The following is a 15,000-nucleotide window of genomic DNA, read 5'->3' on the forward strand; positions in this document are numbered from 1 at the left end:
TTCCGAAGGGACTCGTGTCAGACAATTAAGCTTATTATGAAGCTTGGTTTTTAATATCTAATTTTTAAATATCTGATACATGGGTTGTTTCTGGTGTGTATCATTTTACTTGCTGTTGTCTTAATGAACCAAATCGGCGACAAACATTTTCTCAAAAGCTATGGCGATGTTAGTGTTGCAGTGAAAGTGAAAGTAAGGTTCCTTGTTTGACGGCTAAACAAAAGATTGATCGCAGCCAATGTCTTCTTCTTCCTGATGTCCAGACCACGACAAGATGTTCAAGCTGAGCGACAACATCCTGCTGCTGTGTGTGGGAGAGGCGGGCGACACCGTGCAGTTCGCCGAGTACATCCAGAAGAACGTGCAGCTGTACAAGATGAGGAACGGTACGAGTCCCTCACTGCATCTTCTCACTGATGCTCACCAATGGCCTCTAGGCGGCCTTTCTGCCAAGTCACTGGCACCCTGACTGTTGCTTCGAATGTGGTAGTCCACCGTAAACATGTAAAGTTGGGTTTATGTACTTAATATTTTAATTTCAATTTCTAATAGTGACTATTTACTTTTCCATTATTGCTGACCTGGTACTTTTACTCCAGACTAATTATAAGCCACTTTTATCCATGTGGGATTGGATAGGTCATTAAGGTGTAAATACACCTGCTGCCTACAAATAAATAAATACAAACTTTATAAAATAAAAGTTTTTTCAAACGCATTGTGTTTCATAGGAGAAAGATCATGGGGCATTGTCAAAATCGAAACCACATTGGCTGAAGCAGAGTTATGAGCCAATAGAAAAGGAAAGCCAGAAGTAGCACACTGCTCAATGTATTTGACAGAGAATTAATTGTTCTTCAACCTTCATCATAGACAACAACATTTTCTGACTCGAAATGAACTGATTTTATCTGAAAGAAGTTGGGTTTACCCTTAAATGAGCAGGTAGTGTTTAGGGCATCTTGCTCATGGCTAGGAGGCCGACCGGTAGACTGCACTTCCATTTATCTGGCAGTAAAGCACTCCACCCACATCCACCCTGTCCACCTCACGCACCCTTCGCTCCGCATCAGCACACACACCCTCAGACCACCTAAGACCAAGCTCCATGGGCGATCAGGCTTTCTCCGCTGCTGCCCCAAGACTATGGAACGCCCTCCCTGACCACCTGAAGGCCCCACAGACTACAGCTGTTTTTAAACTAAACCTTAAGACATATCTTTTAAAAAAAAGCATTTTGCTATTTTCTCTCTTGACTGTATTGTATTATTTGTTTTAACAACCCTTTTTTTTCTCTCTCAAACTCTGTAGCAATCTGAGATTTTCGAATGTAAAGTGCTCTACAAATAAAATGTATTATTATTATTATCTCCCTGACTGTACTCGTGGTCCTTAATAAACAGTTGCTTCTGTGTGTTTCCTCCTCCTGTCTTCACAGGCTATGAGCTCAGCCCCACAGCCGCGGCAAACTTCACACGGAAGAACCTGGCGGACTACCTTCGGAGCAGGGTAACTAGTCCGTCACACACGTGATCTTTAGGGTTCCCCAAGTCATGAGTCAGCAAGATGTGGTAGAGTAAAACAAGACAATGTTGTCAACTTTACTACTATGTGTGTGTGTATACGATATATATATATATATATATATACATCGTATATACGCCAGTGTTTCCCCCAGAAAATGTCTTCGTCAAGGTGGTCAAAGAGGCCTGCTGTCTTCGGTGAGGGTTTCAGTTCAAACGACTATTGTTTTGAACAGTATCACCGATGCATTATTTATCTTTATTTTTTGTATCTGATTGAAGTACGTTTTCTTTCCCTACGGGAGTTTTGTACTTTGTTAATGCATAATAATTAAAAAATAATAATTAAAAATAATTATATGAATTCCTTTTTATACATTGGTAGTCAAGGCGGGACCCTATTGTTGTTAAGGCGGCCGCCTCAACCATACAGTGCTGGGGGAAACACTGCACGCACACACAATGACACAGGGGGGAGGCTTTTATGGTTTGTATGAAATCAATCTGTTTATTTCAAACAACTGCGCCATCAACATTCAACATCAAAATTATTTCAATGTGGGCTTAGGCAGATAGGGTTACATTCGCCGAAAAACAGATCGCTATTTATTTGACTGAACACAGCCTGCATGATGGTGAACTAGACGCGTCTTTATCTTATGGAAACTATGGCCAAAAAAACAACTTCACACGGTGTGTCTTTTCACAATTTATTTGTTACCAGCATTCGTAGTGTTGATCAGCAGAGAAATAGTCCGCCAAAGGCGTTGCCGTCGCTTAGCGACCGAGGACGCCGGGGTTGATAAGTTGATAAGTGATACGATATAAAAAAATAAAAATACTTTCCTTGACAGAGGTTATTATATGCTTAGTAACGGTGAATTATCCCAAAAAATATTCACCACCGGAAGTTGTGAAGGCCCATGTAAGTGAACGGAGCGTTAAACAGCCTTGAGAAGAGCCGTGTAATAAATAACGATAGACACATTCATTAATCGATATTCTACGTGACTCCGATCTATTCGACAATCGTTGCCAATCACTAGTTTCCAGTATAATTAAATGATAAGACAGTTTCAGGGAGAATATTAATCTTACTAAGAGAAGGCTTCTGTGATCCATGACTGCAATGCACCTGATTCAACAAGAAATTGTACCTTGCTTGATTAAACTAGACGACTTATACATAATGAGGTGCAGCTGTCAAGCCAAATTTGTACCGGCTGCCAAATTTGTACCGGGCGCGTCATCCATACGTAATCCATTCCAAACCTGCATGGCAGCAGATGATCGCGTCGTCCGTTGCCGGGCAGGTTTCAAAAAACATTCGCGCTCATGTTGCCAAAGAGGAAATAACATAATACAGTTAACGGATCGCTAGATAATGTAATGTTTTGTTGGGTTCCTTAATAAACACACGATGTATCTTGGTATTTGTATTGTATTTAATTGTTTAATCAAATTTAGCAAGTAAACTGAGTGTTTAAAGCAGGTCAAGGACGAAATAGCACAATACAGATAACGGATCGCTAGATAGAAGGTTCGCGAATGTTCACGTCATTCAACGCGATCGTCCGTTGCCAGGCAACGGACGAAGCGATCATCTGTTGCCAGGCAGATTTGGAGTGGATTACGTATGGATGACGCGCCCGGTACAAATTTGGCAGCCGGTACAAATTTGGCATGACACAGCCAGGATGTGACGGATGTTTGAGGATCCACACCACAATTTGGATACTTTGGACATCTTTATCTGAAAGTAGATTAAGAGACAGCAGTTTGTATGTATGACACGAAAGGCCACCATTTTCTCCCAACAGTGCTGATGCTCTCCTAGATTGACGTAATTAAATAGCAATTTTCATTCCAGTGACGCCCCTTTCGCTTCTGATTGATTCCCAATGAACACATAGGCCTTCCAGATTTGTCCCCTTTTCAGTGTTTAATTAGGGTCCGTCGGGAAAACGCTTTTACCTGCTAAACTATTTAGAGAGAAAGCTAGGGTTAACCACTAAAAGGTAGACCTGTGTTAAAGCGGTTATGATCCCCTCTGAAGTCTTGCTACATGTGGCCCCATCAACAAAACGGGGAGAGAAGGTGATAGGAATGATTCCTTAATACATGTAATGGTCAAGGTGAAGGTTAAAGTGCAGATACAATTAAAAAGGCGGAGGCAAGATGAAACTTGGGTGGATTATAGTACATGGGCTATAAAACGGTTGTGATCCCCTCTGAAGTCTACATGTGGCCCCTATAAACTAAATCCGGTGCTCTATCGGTTTGCCTAGTACACTCACTTCCTAGTAGCAGCAGGGCTAGCAGTAGCATCGCTTCAGCTAGCCCAGTCAAGCCAAGTGCCTGTCTGTGTTACACCCCCCCTGGCACTGTGCACTGGGATGACGTCATAGGTCAGTGTTGCCCAACAGTGTCAGAGAGCCGGGTTGTTCCGCGGAGGATAGCGTGTGATGTGGCGACGGTAGAGGTTGAGTTGATGGACTGGGAGGAGGATGATGAGTTCAGCGGTTCACAGGGTGCTCGTGTTTTGACGGAAAAGGCCATGTTTTAAATCGTGGTTGTCTGAGCACTTGGCGGTTGGGAACACACACACACACACACACACACACACACACACACACACACACACACACACACACACACACACACACACACACACACACACACACACACACACACACACACACACACACACACACACACACACACACACACACACACACACACACACTCGTTCGAAATCGTTCCCTATCATGGATGTAGTGCACTAAATAGGGTGCACGCCATTTTGTAGGGTGTTCGAATTCTCAGTGGTCCACTATATAGGGCACTATATAGTGGACTTAAAATAGGGTACATACGATGTACCCTACATGTTACTCCCTTATACCACAATGCAATGCGGTCGTGTTTTTCCGGAGGAGAAGAAGAAGCTGAATAACCGCGAAAACTAATCCATTTAATGATGGAGTCTCCGGCTTTCGTATAGAAATGTCAACAATTTATTTGGGATTTAACATAGAAAATTTAACATTCAGAATTAGTTAAAAAACTTGAACAAGGAAATGTAACAATCAACATCAATACAACCTCCAGCTTTCTCGTGAGTGCCCGGTTTGTTTACATGATGTGGGCGCATCAGTCTGCGTCACACAAATACCCAGCGCATTTACTGACGCAAATGACGTTTAGAAATGTTCAGCGTAGTGTCCGAATTCTCGTTCCCTATTCCCTATATAGTGCACTATATCATGTACACCATATAGGGAATAGGGAACGAGTGTATAGGGAACGATTTCGAACACAGCTTCTGTCTGTACTCTATACACAGTAGAATCTTGTTTTGAATTGTTACAATAATTATTTGAGCAAGATGGCAGTGTGCGCCCCCCCCCCCCCCCCCAGAGGCCAGAGATCAGGTGTTGAGGTCTCGTAACGCGGTACCACCAGGGAACGCATGGGGCGGTGCGTGTTTGTGCGTGCGGGTTTGAGTGTCAATGCCAAGGCTGGTCGGCGTGGCGCCCACCCCTGCCCACCCCTCCCCTCCCTGGCCCCTGAGCAGGGCACTAATCTGTTGAGAAGGATGCAGACGCTGCCTGTCACAATAGCAGAAGGTTGAAAATAATTACAAAAAACAATTAGTGGTGTCGAGAAGGGAATGTGGGACACATGGGGGGGGAGGGGGGGGGGTGTGTGTGCTCACACACTCATGTCTTGTGTAGTATTGTCCTCAGAACACCCCCCCCCCCCCCCCCTCACTCCTTAAGAGACCCCCTCCTCCACACACACACACACACACACACACACACACACACACACACACACACACACACACACACACACACACACACACACACACACACACACACAGGAGAGATGTATACACCTAACCTATAGCACCAGGAGGACATTATACCGTCATCACGGATGTGAGATAGTCTAGAGGATTACCTCTCGTATATGTTTAATATTTATACGATATTCATGCGTTGCCACCAGCGGTAAAACATACTTTTATTTTGGTGGCTGACATAGAATACTTTTTGGTCGATGCGTACAGATTTAGTAGTGGTGCTCGGTTCTCGAGGGTGTTGAAAGAAACCGTAGCCGAAGCAGTTCCTCCTCCTCCTCCTCCTCCTTCACCTCCACCCTCCTGGAGCGACGCTAACCCGTTAGCACCGGGCCTCCAGAGGACCCTGGACGAGAATCCAGCGCTCCCCATAAACATGTTTTCATGGCCGTAAACCGGGCCGATGTTTGGGATGTTTGGGTGTTTCTCTGCGATGGCTCCCCGATCGAACCTGCGAGTTGTTTTAGCCGACGTCGTGGTGTTTGAGGCGCTACGGTGTTTTACCTACACCGCTTAAAACGCCAAAGAGTTAAATTGCTGTGAACACACAAACAAGTTTTTTAATCGTGGGTGATTTGTAGAATTTAAGCCATTTTTCAAGTTTTGTATTAACAATTATTTAGCATATCCTCGTACCCCGCAGTTTCGAAAGTGAAAAAAATATAATGACTGACTTAAATGTCAGCTAAAATGTTATATATATATATATATTATTTTTTTTTGCATACAACCCCTTTATTCTCCCTTGCGTATCACTGCATCTCCTGGGCTACATCCCCCCCGATCCCTTAGCTCCGAACATCTAGCCCGGACCCCTCCACAGGGGGTAAGCTCAGCAGACACACACACACACACACACACACACACACACACACACACACACACACACACACACACACACACACACACACACACACACACACACACACACACACACACACACACACACACACACACACACACACACTGCGAGTGTGTACCTACCCGCCTTAGCCTAGGATCCATTTCAAAACAACTGGGCCCTGTTCCCAGGAGGGCTGCGTAGAGCAGGCTTCAGAGGGGGAGAGAGCGAGAGCAAAGACAAAGAGAAAATGCGATGAGCCTCATCACCTGAGGCCGTGACTCTGCTGCATGAGTGCCAGTGATGCATGTGTGCATGCACACACACGCACACACACACAAACACACACGTTGCGCTCAGAGAACACACAAAGACAACAATTCAGTTTTGAGATGCGATTATCCCCTGTTTTTTTTAATTTAATATGCTGGATATTATGCATGGGGTCCCTGTTATTTTATTAGTAATTAGTAGTGAAAGTAATTGGTAGTGAGTAATTGGTAGTCAAAGGGTAACCCCTTTTTAGTTAAACATTTAGTTAACGGCAGCTCTGTAGTAGCCCATTTAAATCCACTTTTGCTGCGGTTAACGTGTGTGGAATTCACGTGGTTGATTTCCATCCTATGTATGTATTCTAGCTCTATGCACAGACGTTTACAGAAATGGTATCTCCAAAAGATCCTCCATTGGATAATGTCAACCCCTTTTCCAATCCAAGGCGTTTCTCCCCACAGACGCAAAGCAACAGTTAGGCCCGTGTGTGGGGTTAAATAAAATATGTTCCAGAAGAACGTGGTACAAATAATTACCCGCGCCATATTGTGCCCCTCTCCCCCGCTCCCGTGCACACAGATGAACAATTAATGGGGCAGATTGACGGGGTGATGCCAGCATTAAGGAACATATCCTGGGGCAGCCAGGGTACCGAGGGGGGCGGAGAGAGAGGGGGAGAGACTGGAGGAACTTGGAGGAAGAGAGGGCTGTGCCAAGAGAGGTTGAGAGACACTTGCAAAGACAGACGTGCTACTGTAGATCCACTGGGGTTTAGACCCTGATACGACACACGGAACCACGTTTGGGGTCTTTGCTGATCGCAACTGGGGTTCCAAGTAGAACGACTATTAAAAAACAAATGAAAAAATCAAACCGATCGCTGACAAAATGTGCACATTGCAATGACTCCATGTCGCTTGTGCACATTTACGTATCTGTGTTGTTTATTTGCCAAATTTGACACGCGTGTTGTCAAAGTCACGGCAACGTCAACTGTGGTGCAGCCAGGTGGTCGTCTGCAGCCTCTGGAAATGTATACATCTGCCATCTGTACACTGCTGTAGTGTTGCCGCTCAATAGTCTTAAACGTGTGAGACCGAGCTCTTAAAAAACAAGGTTGAGTGTAGGGGGTGAGAATGTCCGAGTCTTGTTTATTCAAAAATACGTAAAAATAATGTTAATCGCTGCTAGCGTGTGTGTGTGTGTGTGTGTGTGTGTGTGTGTGTGTGTGTGTGTGTGTGTGTGTGTGTGTGTGTGTGTGTGTGTGTGTGTGTGTGTGTGTGTGTGTGTGTGTGTGTGTGTGTGTGTGTGTGTGTGGTTAACTAGACAAGCAGGTCACACGGGAAGCAGGTCTTATTTTGACATCTGTCTTGTTGTTACACAGTAGCTACTAGTGAGACGGGTGTCTGCAGAGCAGGGGGGGGGCCGGGGTGAGGCCACTATGGGTTTGGGAGGACCCCAAGGAGTGAAGACACGGATACCCCCCCCCACCCCCCCTATCAACACACGCACACACATACCCTGATTCACACCTAGTATGAACCTTCACATGCACAGCTTCGGTCTCCCAATGCATCACGCTTAAGCACACCGGCATCGCACACACACCCACGCACACCTGACGCTGCACCGCAGGGAGTCTAGCCGTCAACAGCCCCCCCCCCCCCCCCCCCCCCAACCTCCCCCTCCAATATGACAATTGTCTGAGAGACACGGATTAAAACGAGGATGAGCGTGGTCGTTCGGTCGTTCCGAGCCGATGACCTCCGTCCGAGCGTTCTGATTGGCCCCCTCCTCTCCGGGGCGCTTTAAGGACTGGACCTCAGCCGGTTTGAATCCCTCATGTGATCAAATTAAAAAAAAATCATCTGGCGTCTGTAATGGGGGGGTTATTCTTAAGTAGCTTCCAGCGAGGGGGGGGGGAGAAATGCACAAGGAGGCCTTCGTTAACGACTCCTCTGATGAGAACTTACTGGCCAGGGAAGAAGAAGAAAAAAGTGTCAGCAGGGGAGAGGAATTAGCGTCGGGTATGAAGACAAAGTAGGAGGATCAGGCTAGCAGCGGAAAAAGGATAGAATTTTAGCGATGGGGCGAGAAACACGCGAGAAAGGGAGAAAAACGACTTCAGAAGTTTTTAATGAGCACTGGCACTTCTCCAGGGCAGGGGGGGTGAAGGGGGGGGGAGGGTGTATGGGTGAGGGAGGCGGAGGGGGAGTAGAGCAGAGGGAGAGAGAAGTAAGAGAATGGAGCGGGGAGGGTGCCATGGAGGTAACAACAGGGGTGCCGGCTCCCCAACAGATGTCACGCTGCCAGTGACAACGCACACACACACACCTCCTCTTCCTGTCCTGTGACACGACCTCACCTCCTCCTCCTCCTCCTCCTCCTTCACCTCCCTCCCCGTCCCTCCATCCATCTCTCGCTCACACCCCCCAGTCTGTCGTGGGGTCGCACCTCCCTGCTTTAGTTTTGTTGTTTTTCGCGCGGCTGTCGTTACAATTTTGTAAGAAAGATAGAAAAAAAAAAAAAAAGTGTAGAGAAACAGCCATTTTCTCACCGTTCACGCCGAAACACATTCAGTCGGTAATGATGGGGGGGGGGGGCTCGTTTTGAACGACGGATATGTTCTCTGCTGGAGTCGCTGTACCCCGCCACAGCAGAGCTCCCCTGGTGGTCCGCCGGGGAGCTGAATGACGGGCAGCAGCGGTAACACAGTCTGACTGGATGCAGTGTTCGGATTCAGTGTGTACAGTGTGTGGTTCCAGCACCCCGGCCCCATTAGCTCGGGTTCATCGTGTGTGGTTCAACCACTCCGCTCTAGCTAGGGTCCACAGGGTGGATACAGGGTGTGGTTCCCCCACTCCGCTCTAGCTAGGGTCCACAGGGTGGATACAGGGTGTGGTTCCCCCACTCCGCTCTAGCTAGGGTCCACAGGGTGGATACAGGGTGTGGTTCCCCCACTCCTCTCTAGCTAGGGTCCACAGGGTGGATGCAGTGTGTGGTTCCCCCACTCCGCTCTAGCTAGGGTCCACAGGGTGGATACAGTGTGTGGTTCAACCACTCCGCTCTCACTAGCTAGAACAACTCCCATGTTTCACACTGTGACTCGGGCAAGGAGGCAGAAAGGTCTATGTATGAGGCAAGACGGGACACTCTGGGTGCATTTTGGGGTTAATTAAGGGATTTGAGGATTCAGGTTATTTTGACCTGCAGCGTGTCCAATCCCAGCCCTAACCGCTGATTGACCCCTCCCAGACCCCGTACCACGTGAACCTGCTGCTGGCGGGCTACGACCAGGCCGACGGCCCCGCCCTCTTCTACATGGACCACCTGTCGGCCCTGGCCAAGGCCCCCTTTGCGGCCCACGGCTACGGCGCCTTCCTCACCCTCTCCATCCTGGATCGCTACTACAAGCCAGGTGGGTGGACTGGAGAACAGGACGCTAGCCTGCTAAGCATAGTGTTATGCTAGGCGTAGCGTGATGCTAGGCGTAGCGTGATGCTAAGCATAGAGAGATGCCAACCATAGAGAGATGCCAACCATAGCATTAGGCTAAGCATAGCGTGATGCTAGGCTTAATATAGCGTAATGCTAGGCTTAGTATAGCATAATGCTAGGCTTAGTATAGTGTAATTCTAGGCTTAGTATAGCGTAATGCTAGGCTAAGTATAGCGTAATGCTAGGCTAAGTATAGCGTAATGCTACGCAAAGTATAGCGTAATGCTACGCAAAGTATAGCGTAATGCTAGGCTAAGCATAGCGTAATGCTAGGCTAAGCGTAGCGTCCTGCTATGCTAAACGTAGCTTTGTACTATTATTAGCGCCTTGTGCTATGATTAGAGTAGCCTTGTGCTATGCTAAGAATGGTGTTGTGCTATGATTAGCATGAACTAATTGCATATTTAGGATATAGGTGGGTATAGATGTAGATTTAGATTGTGTTTCTGACCTCGTGCGTCTCTGATCTCCAGATTTGACGCGTGAGGACGGTATTGCACTGCTGCAGAAATGCATCCAAGAGGTGAGTTGTTCTGTGGTCAAACCCCCCCTCCTACCGCTCTCTTGGAGGTTCAGACCCTCTCTCCTGGTAGCCCCGATACTCAAGTTCAGGTATCGGGAAGAAGAACATGGTATCGGAACATCTCTAACGTTAACATGGTCCAAAGGCCCTAACGGAAGGACTTTAAATTGCACTTGAAAAAAATCTATAATTAAATTAATTTAAGAACCATAATATTGACATATCTGTTTAAGTGGTGACCATCTGTATCTTAATTTAAAGCGCAAACAGCTTTTCTCGTAAAACGGGAGTAAAAAGTAACAAAATAAACGTGTTGTTTTTATTATTTAAAATTGCTTCGATGTTCCCAGACGTTGAACAGATGCTGAGAGCATTCATTTGGGTGTAATTGCGTTCTGCTGTTTGCCAGATTTATTTTGGTGAAGTGCTGAACATTCAACCACAGTAAACAGGTGTCAAGTGCTGAATATTTCAATTGGATGTTAAGTTTGTTTTGCTGTTGCTGGTGCAAATTAAATTTTTTCACTCCTTAGTTACTCATTTTAATATTTGTATTTTATCTCCTTGCCTTTTCTATTTTTCGGCTTTCCTTTCATCTTGTTCTCTCTGTCTCTCTCTCTCTCGCTCTCTCGCTCTCTCTCTCTCTCTCTTCCCCCCCCCCCCCCTCCCTCCAGCTCAACAAGCGCTTCATCCTCAACCTGCCCTCGTTCAACGTGCGGGTGATTGACAAGGAGGGCGTCCATGACCTGGAGAAGGTCCGTGTGATCCCCCAGTGACGGCCGCGTCTCCTCCAACACCCCCCCCCTCTGTCTTTTGTTTTTTTTTATCCACTTTGTACGTTGACCCGCCTACTTTTTATGTTCCAATAAAAAGTGACACGCTGTTGAGATAACCCTTGTCCTGTGGTCTTTACCCTGGGTGGGGACTGGGGGCTATCTCTGCCCTGTGGTCCTTACTATGGGTGGGGGCTATCAGTCTGTCCTGTGGTCGAGTCAGACACTCAATGTACACACTTGTATGTTGTGCGTCCTTGCACTTAAAAATATAAGCTAGTTGTGTAGTAGCTTACCCGAGCTGTTTGTTGTGTACGGGGAATGCGTTACCTAACGATTGTTGGAGCTTGGTACTTGGCAAGAGAAACAAGAAAAAATATATCGCTGTCGGTACAGTAAAGATATTCATGATCCAAGTGCCAACCAAGTACTGTTTTTAAGTGCCAGGATGTACAACATAAAATAAGTGCATACATTAAGTGTCTTTGGAGTCAAACATGCATATCTAAGAAGTAGAGGGGACTTTAGGTATTAAGCATCATCATAAATCTGAAAAAGAAGGTTTAAACAAAAGGAAATCGCATCAAAGTTGTACTCCAAATATAAGCAGGGCCCAACTCGATTTTTGAATGAAGCCTCATTCATCGTATCACACCCCAGCTCTGGTACCAAGTTACGCCACATCGCTACCATAGGCTGCGACCGTTACAAATGAACGGCGGAGAAATGGCCACAGTAACCGGTTCTGGAAAACGAAAAAACAGATTTCTGTGTCAGCAGGAGAGCATGAGAGAGACGGTTCACCCGAGCGAGGGACTGATCCTTGTCTGTGTGCACTGGCAGTGATATGTGAGCTCTTGTAGTCTTCCTAGTATGTGTGGGGGGGGGGGGGGGGGGGGGTTTGGGGGGTGTCCCTGCGCCCCACCACAGACAGGTGATTAATAAACATTAAACAATCCTGTCCCTCCCAAACACCCCAGAATCTGACGGAACAGGGAGCATATGTTTGCCTAAGGGCGCGGGCAGAGTGGCAGATCCAGCGAGGGGAGGGAGAGAGAGTCCCGCTGAGTGGCGGAGGGAGGGGGGGAGGAGGAACGGAAGAGTGAGGTGAGGCAGGTATAAAGACAGAGGGGGGTGTGTGTGTGTGTGTTTGTGTGAAAGGGGTCTATAGGTTGAGAGACGGTACATAAGGGGTGAAATCCCAGGAAGAGGTTTTACCCCTATTTGGAGCGATGTAATGATACTGTGTGTTACTGTGCCCTTATGTGTGCGTTAATGCATGTGTGTTGCATGTTTCTATATATGTGTTTGTTTTTGTGTATGTTTAGGTGTGTGTTTGTGTGTGACAGAGGAGTTAGTGTAGCAGTGTAACTGTTCGATGACATATGGGCTGAGACCTCCCGTGTGTGTGTGTGTGTGTGTGTGTGTGTGTGTGTGTGTGTGCGTGTGTGTGTGTGTGTGTGTGTCGGGTGTCACGCCAGTCTCCCCTGATCTCCCCCGTCTAAAAAGGGGGGGGTGGGGGTTGTTGCCGCGGTTCCCTCCCCTCTCCCACTGCAGCTGGTGAAGACGTCGTCTCACCGGGGATGATGGCTCCTCCCCCCTCCTCCCCCCCAGGATCCAGGCGTAAATGGGCCCTGCATTTTGAGTGGCCCCTTGGGGCACACACCCAGGCAGCGGTAATTGTTATTTTGTTTTAAGTGGGATCCTGATGCTCGCTCACGTGAGCGAGAGACATGGAGACTCAGTGAGAGAGAGAGAGAGAGAGAGAGAGAGAGAGAGAGAGAGAGAGAGACATGTTGACTTGGAGAGAGAGAGAGAGAGAGAATACGGAGCGACCAAGAGAACTTATGAGGAAGAGTGTAAAGAGAGAGAGAGAGAGAGTTTACAAATTATGGAGAGAGAATGAGGAGCGAGCGAGAGCGAGAAAAAGTACGGAGAAAGAAGGAGAGCAGAGGGAGAGAGAGATGTGCGTATGGAGAGAGAGTCAGAGGACTTTGGGAGAGAGGGAGAGACAGAGCAGATGGAGAGGGGAGATCAGTTGTAGTAACACACACACACACACAAAGTGAGTGTGTAAGTAAGGGGTAAGGTGTAGGGCAAGGTGCTGCCCTGACAGAGTTCCTTCGAGCAAGGCACAGAGCTGCCCCCAGCTGGTGTGACCTGAACTCCTGGTCAGAGCGTTGAACCCACAGCCTCTGTGAGATGCAACACATCAGCCCCCCCCCTGGTAGAGTCCCCTAAGGAGGTGGACTTTAACTTTACGTTACTCAACCTCACCTCATTTGACTCAAACAACCACGGAATACACGCGGAATCAATCAGCTCTTCATTCTTTAATAATATATTACATTTATGCCGTAATACAACAATAATGACATTAATAATAACAATAATTAACATACACAGACGGTACAAAATGATTTCTTTCTTTTCCTTTTAAGTTACCCACACATATCCCTCCCCCACCCCCGGAATAAAGAATAAAATAACATCTTCTTTAGCTGCCTATGACTTTAAAACGCCAAGTAAAAATAAATTACAAAATCCCCTCTCAGTTCACTGTATACTGTTCACCCAGCGGGGGTCCGGTTGACTCCGAACAGGAGGGGTAAGTCAGGAGTCAGGTTCATTCAGAACCTTGAAATCAAGAGATCTGGTTCAAGCACTTGGAATCAGGGACTTCTGATTCAGGAGCTAAGAATCACGAGCTCGAATTCATGAACCCAGAATCATGTCTTCTGATTCAGGAAGCCAGAATCATCAGTTCTAATTCAGGAACCCAGAGTCAGAGAGTTCCAGAGTTCTGACTCAGGTACCGAAAATCAGGAAGGAGAGAAAAGCCAGAATGATAATTTATTTGTCTGAGATATGGCTTCTTGAGACCGCGTATGTGGCAGGAAGCATATGTCAAGGGGGGGGGGGGGGGGGTGTTCTAAAACCAGGAAGTCTCTCAAAGTCATTCGGGCCAGCACACATAGAAAGGTCAATGTCTCCTGTGTGTTTCGAGCCATGGCGCGCTACACGATACAAAAACCAGATCACACCCCCACCTCCATCCCATCCTCCTCCGCCTCCTCCTCCTCCTCCTCCTCCTCCTCCTCCTCCTCCGACCGCAGTGCATTGTGGGAGGTAAACATCTCACGTCCATGTGCTTTTTTTTTTTACTCTTTTTCTTTTCTGCAGAGGAGGATCAAAAACACATGTCCATCCTCGTCCTCCTCCTCTTCCTCCTCCTCTTCCTCCTGCCTCTCCTCCTCCTCCTCCTCCTCCTCCATCTATTTCCGGTGCTTGACCTCCTTGTCGCCGTGGTGACCCTTGCCCCCGCCCTCGCCCTTGTCCAGCACCTTGACGGCCTCCAGCAGGTAGCTCTGGAAGGCGGAGAGCGCGGCGCAGATGGCGGGCGTGCCGAAGCCGTGCGTGAGCAGGCTGAAGTGTGTGAGGCTGCCCTGCACGGTGGGCTCCAGGCAGGGGGTGGGCCGGCTGCCCCCCAACGGGGACCGGTCCTGGGACATCAGGTCCATGAACTCCTTGCAGATCTCCCTGGAGGGGGAGGGAGAGAGGAGAGGAGGGGAGGGGTGAGTAGGTTTGATAGGTACTTGAATATTGGTACTTTAATTTGGTACTTGATTGGTACTTGAACATTCTATATATATTTTTAAAAAATAACCCTTTTCTCATTTAGCTTTTGTTTTAAAAAGCACTTA

The 15,000-nt window shown here is 47.4% G+C and overlaps 2 protein-coding genes across 3 annotated transcripts in view; one reads left to right on the top strand and one right to left on the bottom strand.

Moving 5' to 3' along the window:
- The first annotated feature begins 239 nt into the window (after positions 1 to 239).
- psmb2 (proteasome 20S subunit beta 2) lies at positions 240 to 11,409 on the top strand. Its single transcript, XM_056582792.1, has 5 exons — positions 240 to 386; positions 1,439 to 1,509; positions 9,758 to 9,920; positions 10,474 to 10,523; positions 11,198 to 11,409. Exons 1-5 carry the CDS (start codon positions 275 to 277, stop codon positions 11,297 to 11,299), a joined length of 498 nt encoding a protein of 165 aa, XP_056438767.1. The 5' UTR covers positions 240 to 274; the 3' UTR covers positions 11,300 to 11,409.
- Positions 11,410 to 14,571: 3,162 nt separating this feature from the next.
- tfap2e (transcription factor AP-2 epsilon) overlaps positions 14,572 to 15,000 on the bottom strand; it is a 10,533-nt gene continuing 10,104 nt past the window's right edge. For both annotated transcript variants that reach the window (XM_056582777.1, XM_056582778.1), the window contains exon 7: positions 14,572 to 14,836. In XM_056582777.1, the coding sequence (XP_056438752.1) occupies positions 14,572 to 14,836 (265 nt within the window). The remainder of the gene's footprint in view (positions 14,837 to 15,000) is intronic.

Source organism: Gadus chalcogrammus, chromosome 22 (assembly GCF_026213295.1).
Source record: "Gadus chalcogrammus isolate NIFS_2021 chromosome 22, NIFS_Gcha_1.0, whole genome shotgun sequence".
Lineage (NCBI taxonomy): Eukaryota > Metazoa > Chordata > Actinopteri > Gadiformes > Gadidae > Gadus > Gadus chalcogrammus.

Bases quoted from the DNA above. Each gene is read 5' to 3' on its own strand.
- psmb2 (XM_056582792.1), top strand. From the start codon at position 275: ATGTTCAAGCTGAGCGACAACATCCTGCTGCTGTGTGTGGGAGAGGCG. The intron at 387-1,438 runs GTACGAGTCCCT...CTGTCTTCACAG, and splicing joins GCTGTACAAGATGAGGAACG to GCTATGAGCTCAGCCCCACA. The intron at 9,921-10,473 runs GTGGGTGGACTG...TCTGATCTCCAG, and splicing joins GGATCGCTACTACAAGCCAG to ATTTGACGCGTGAGGACGGT.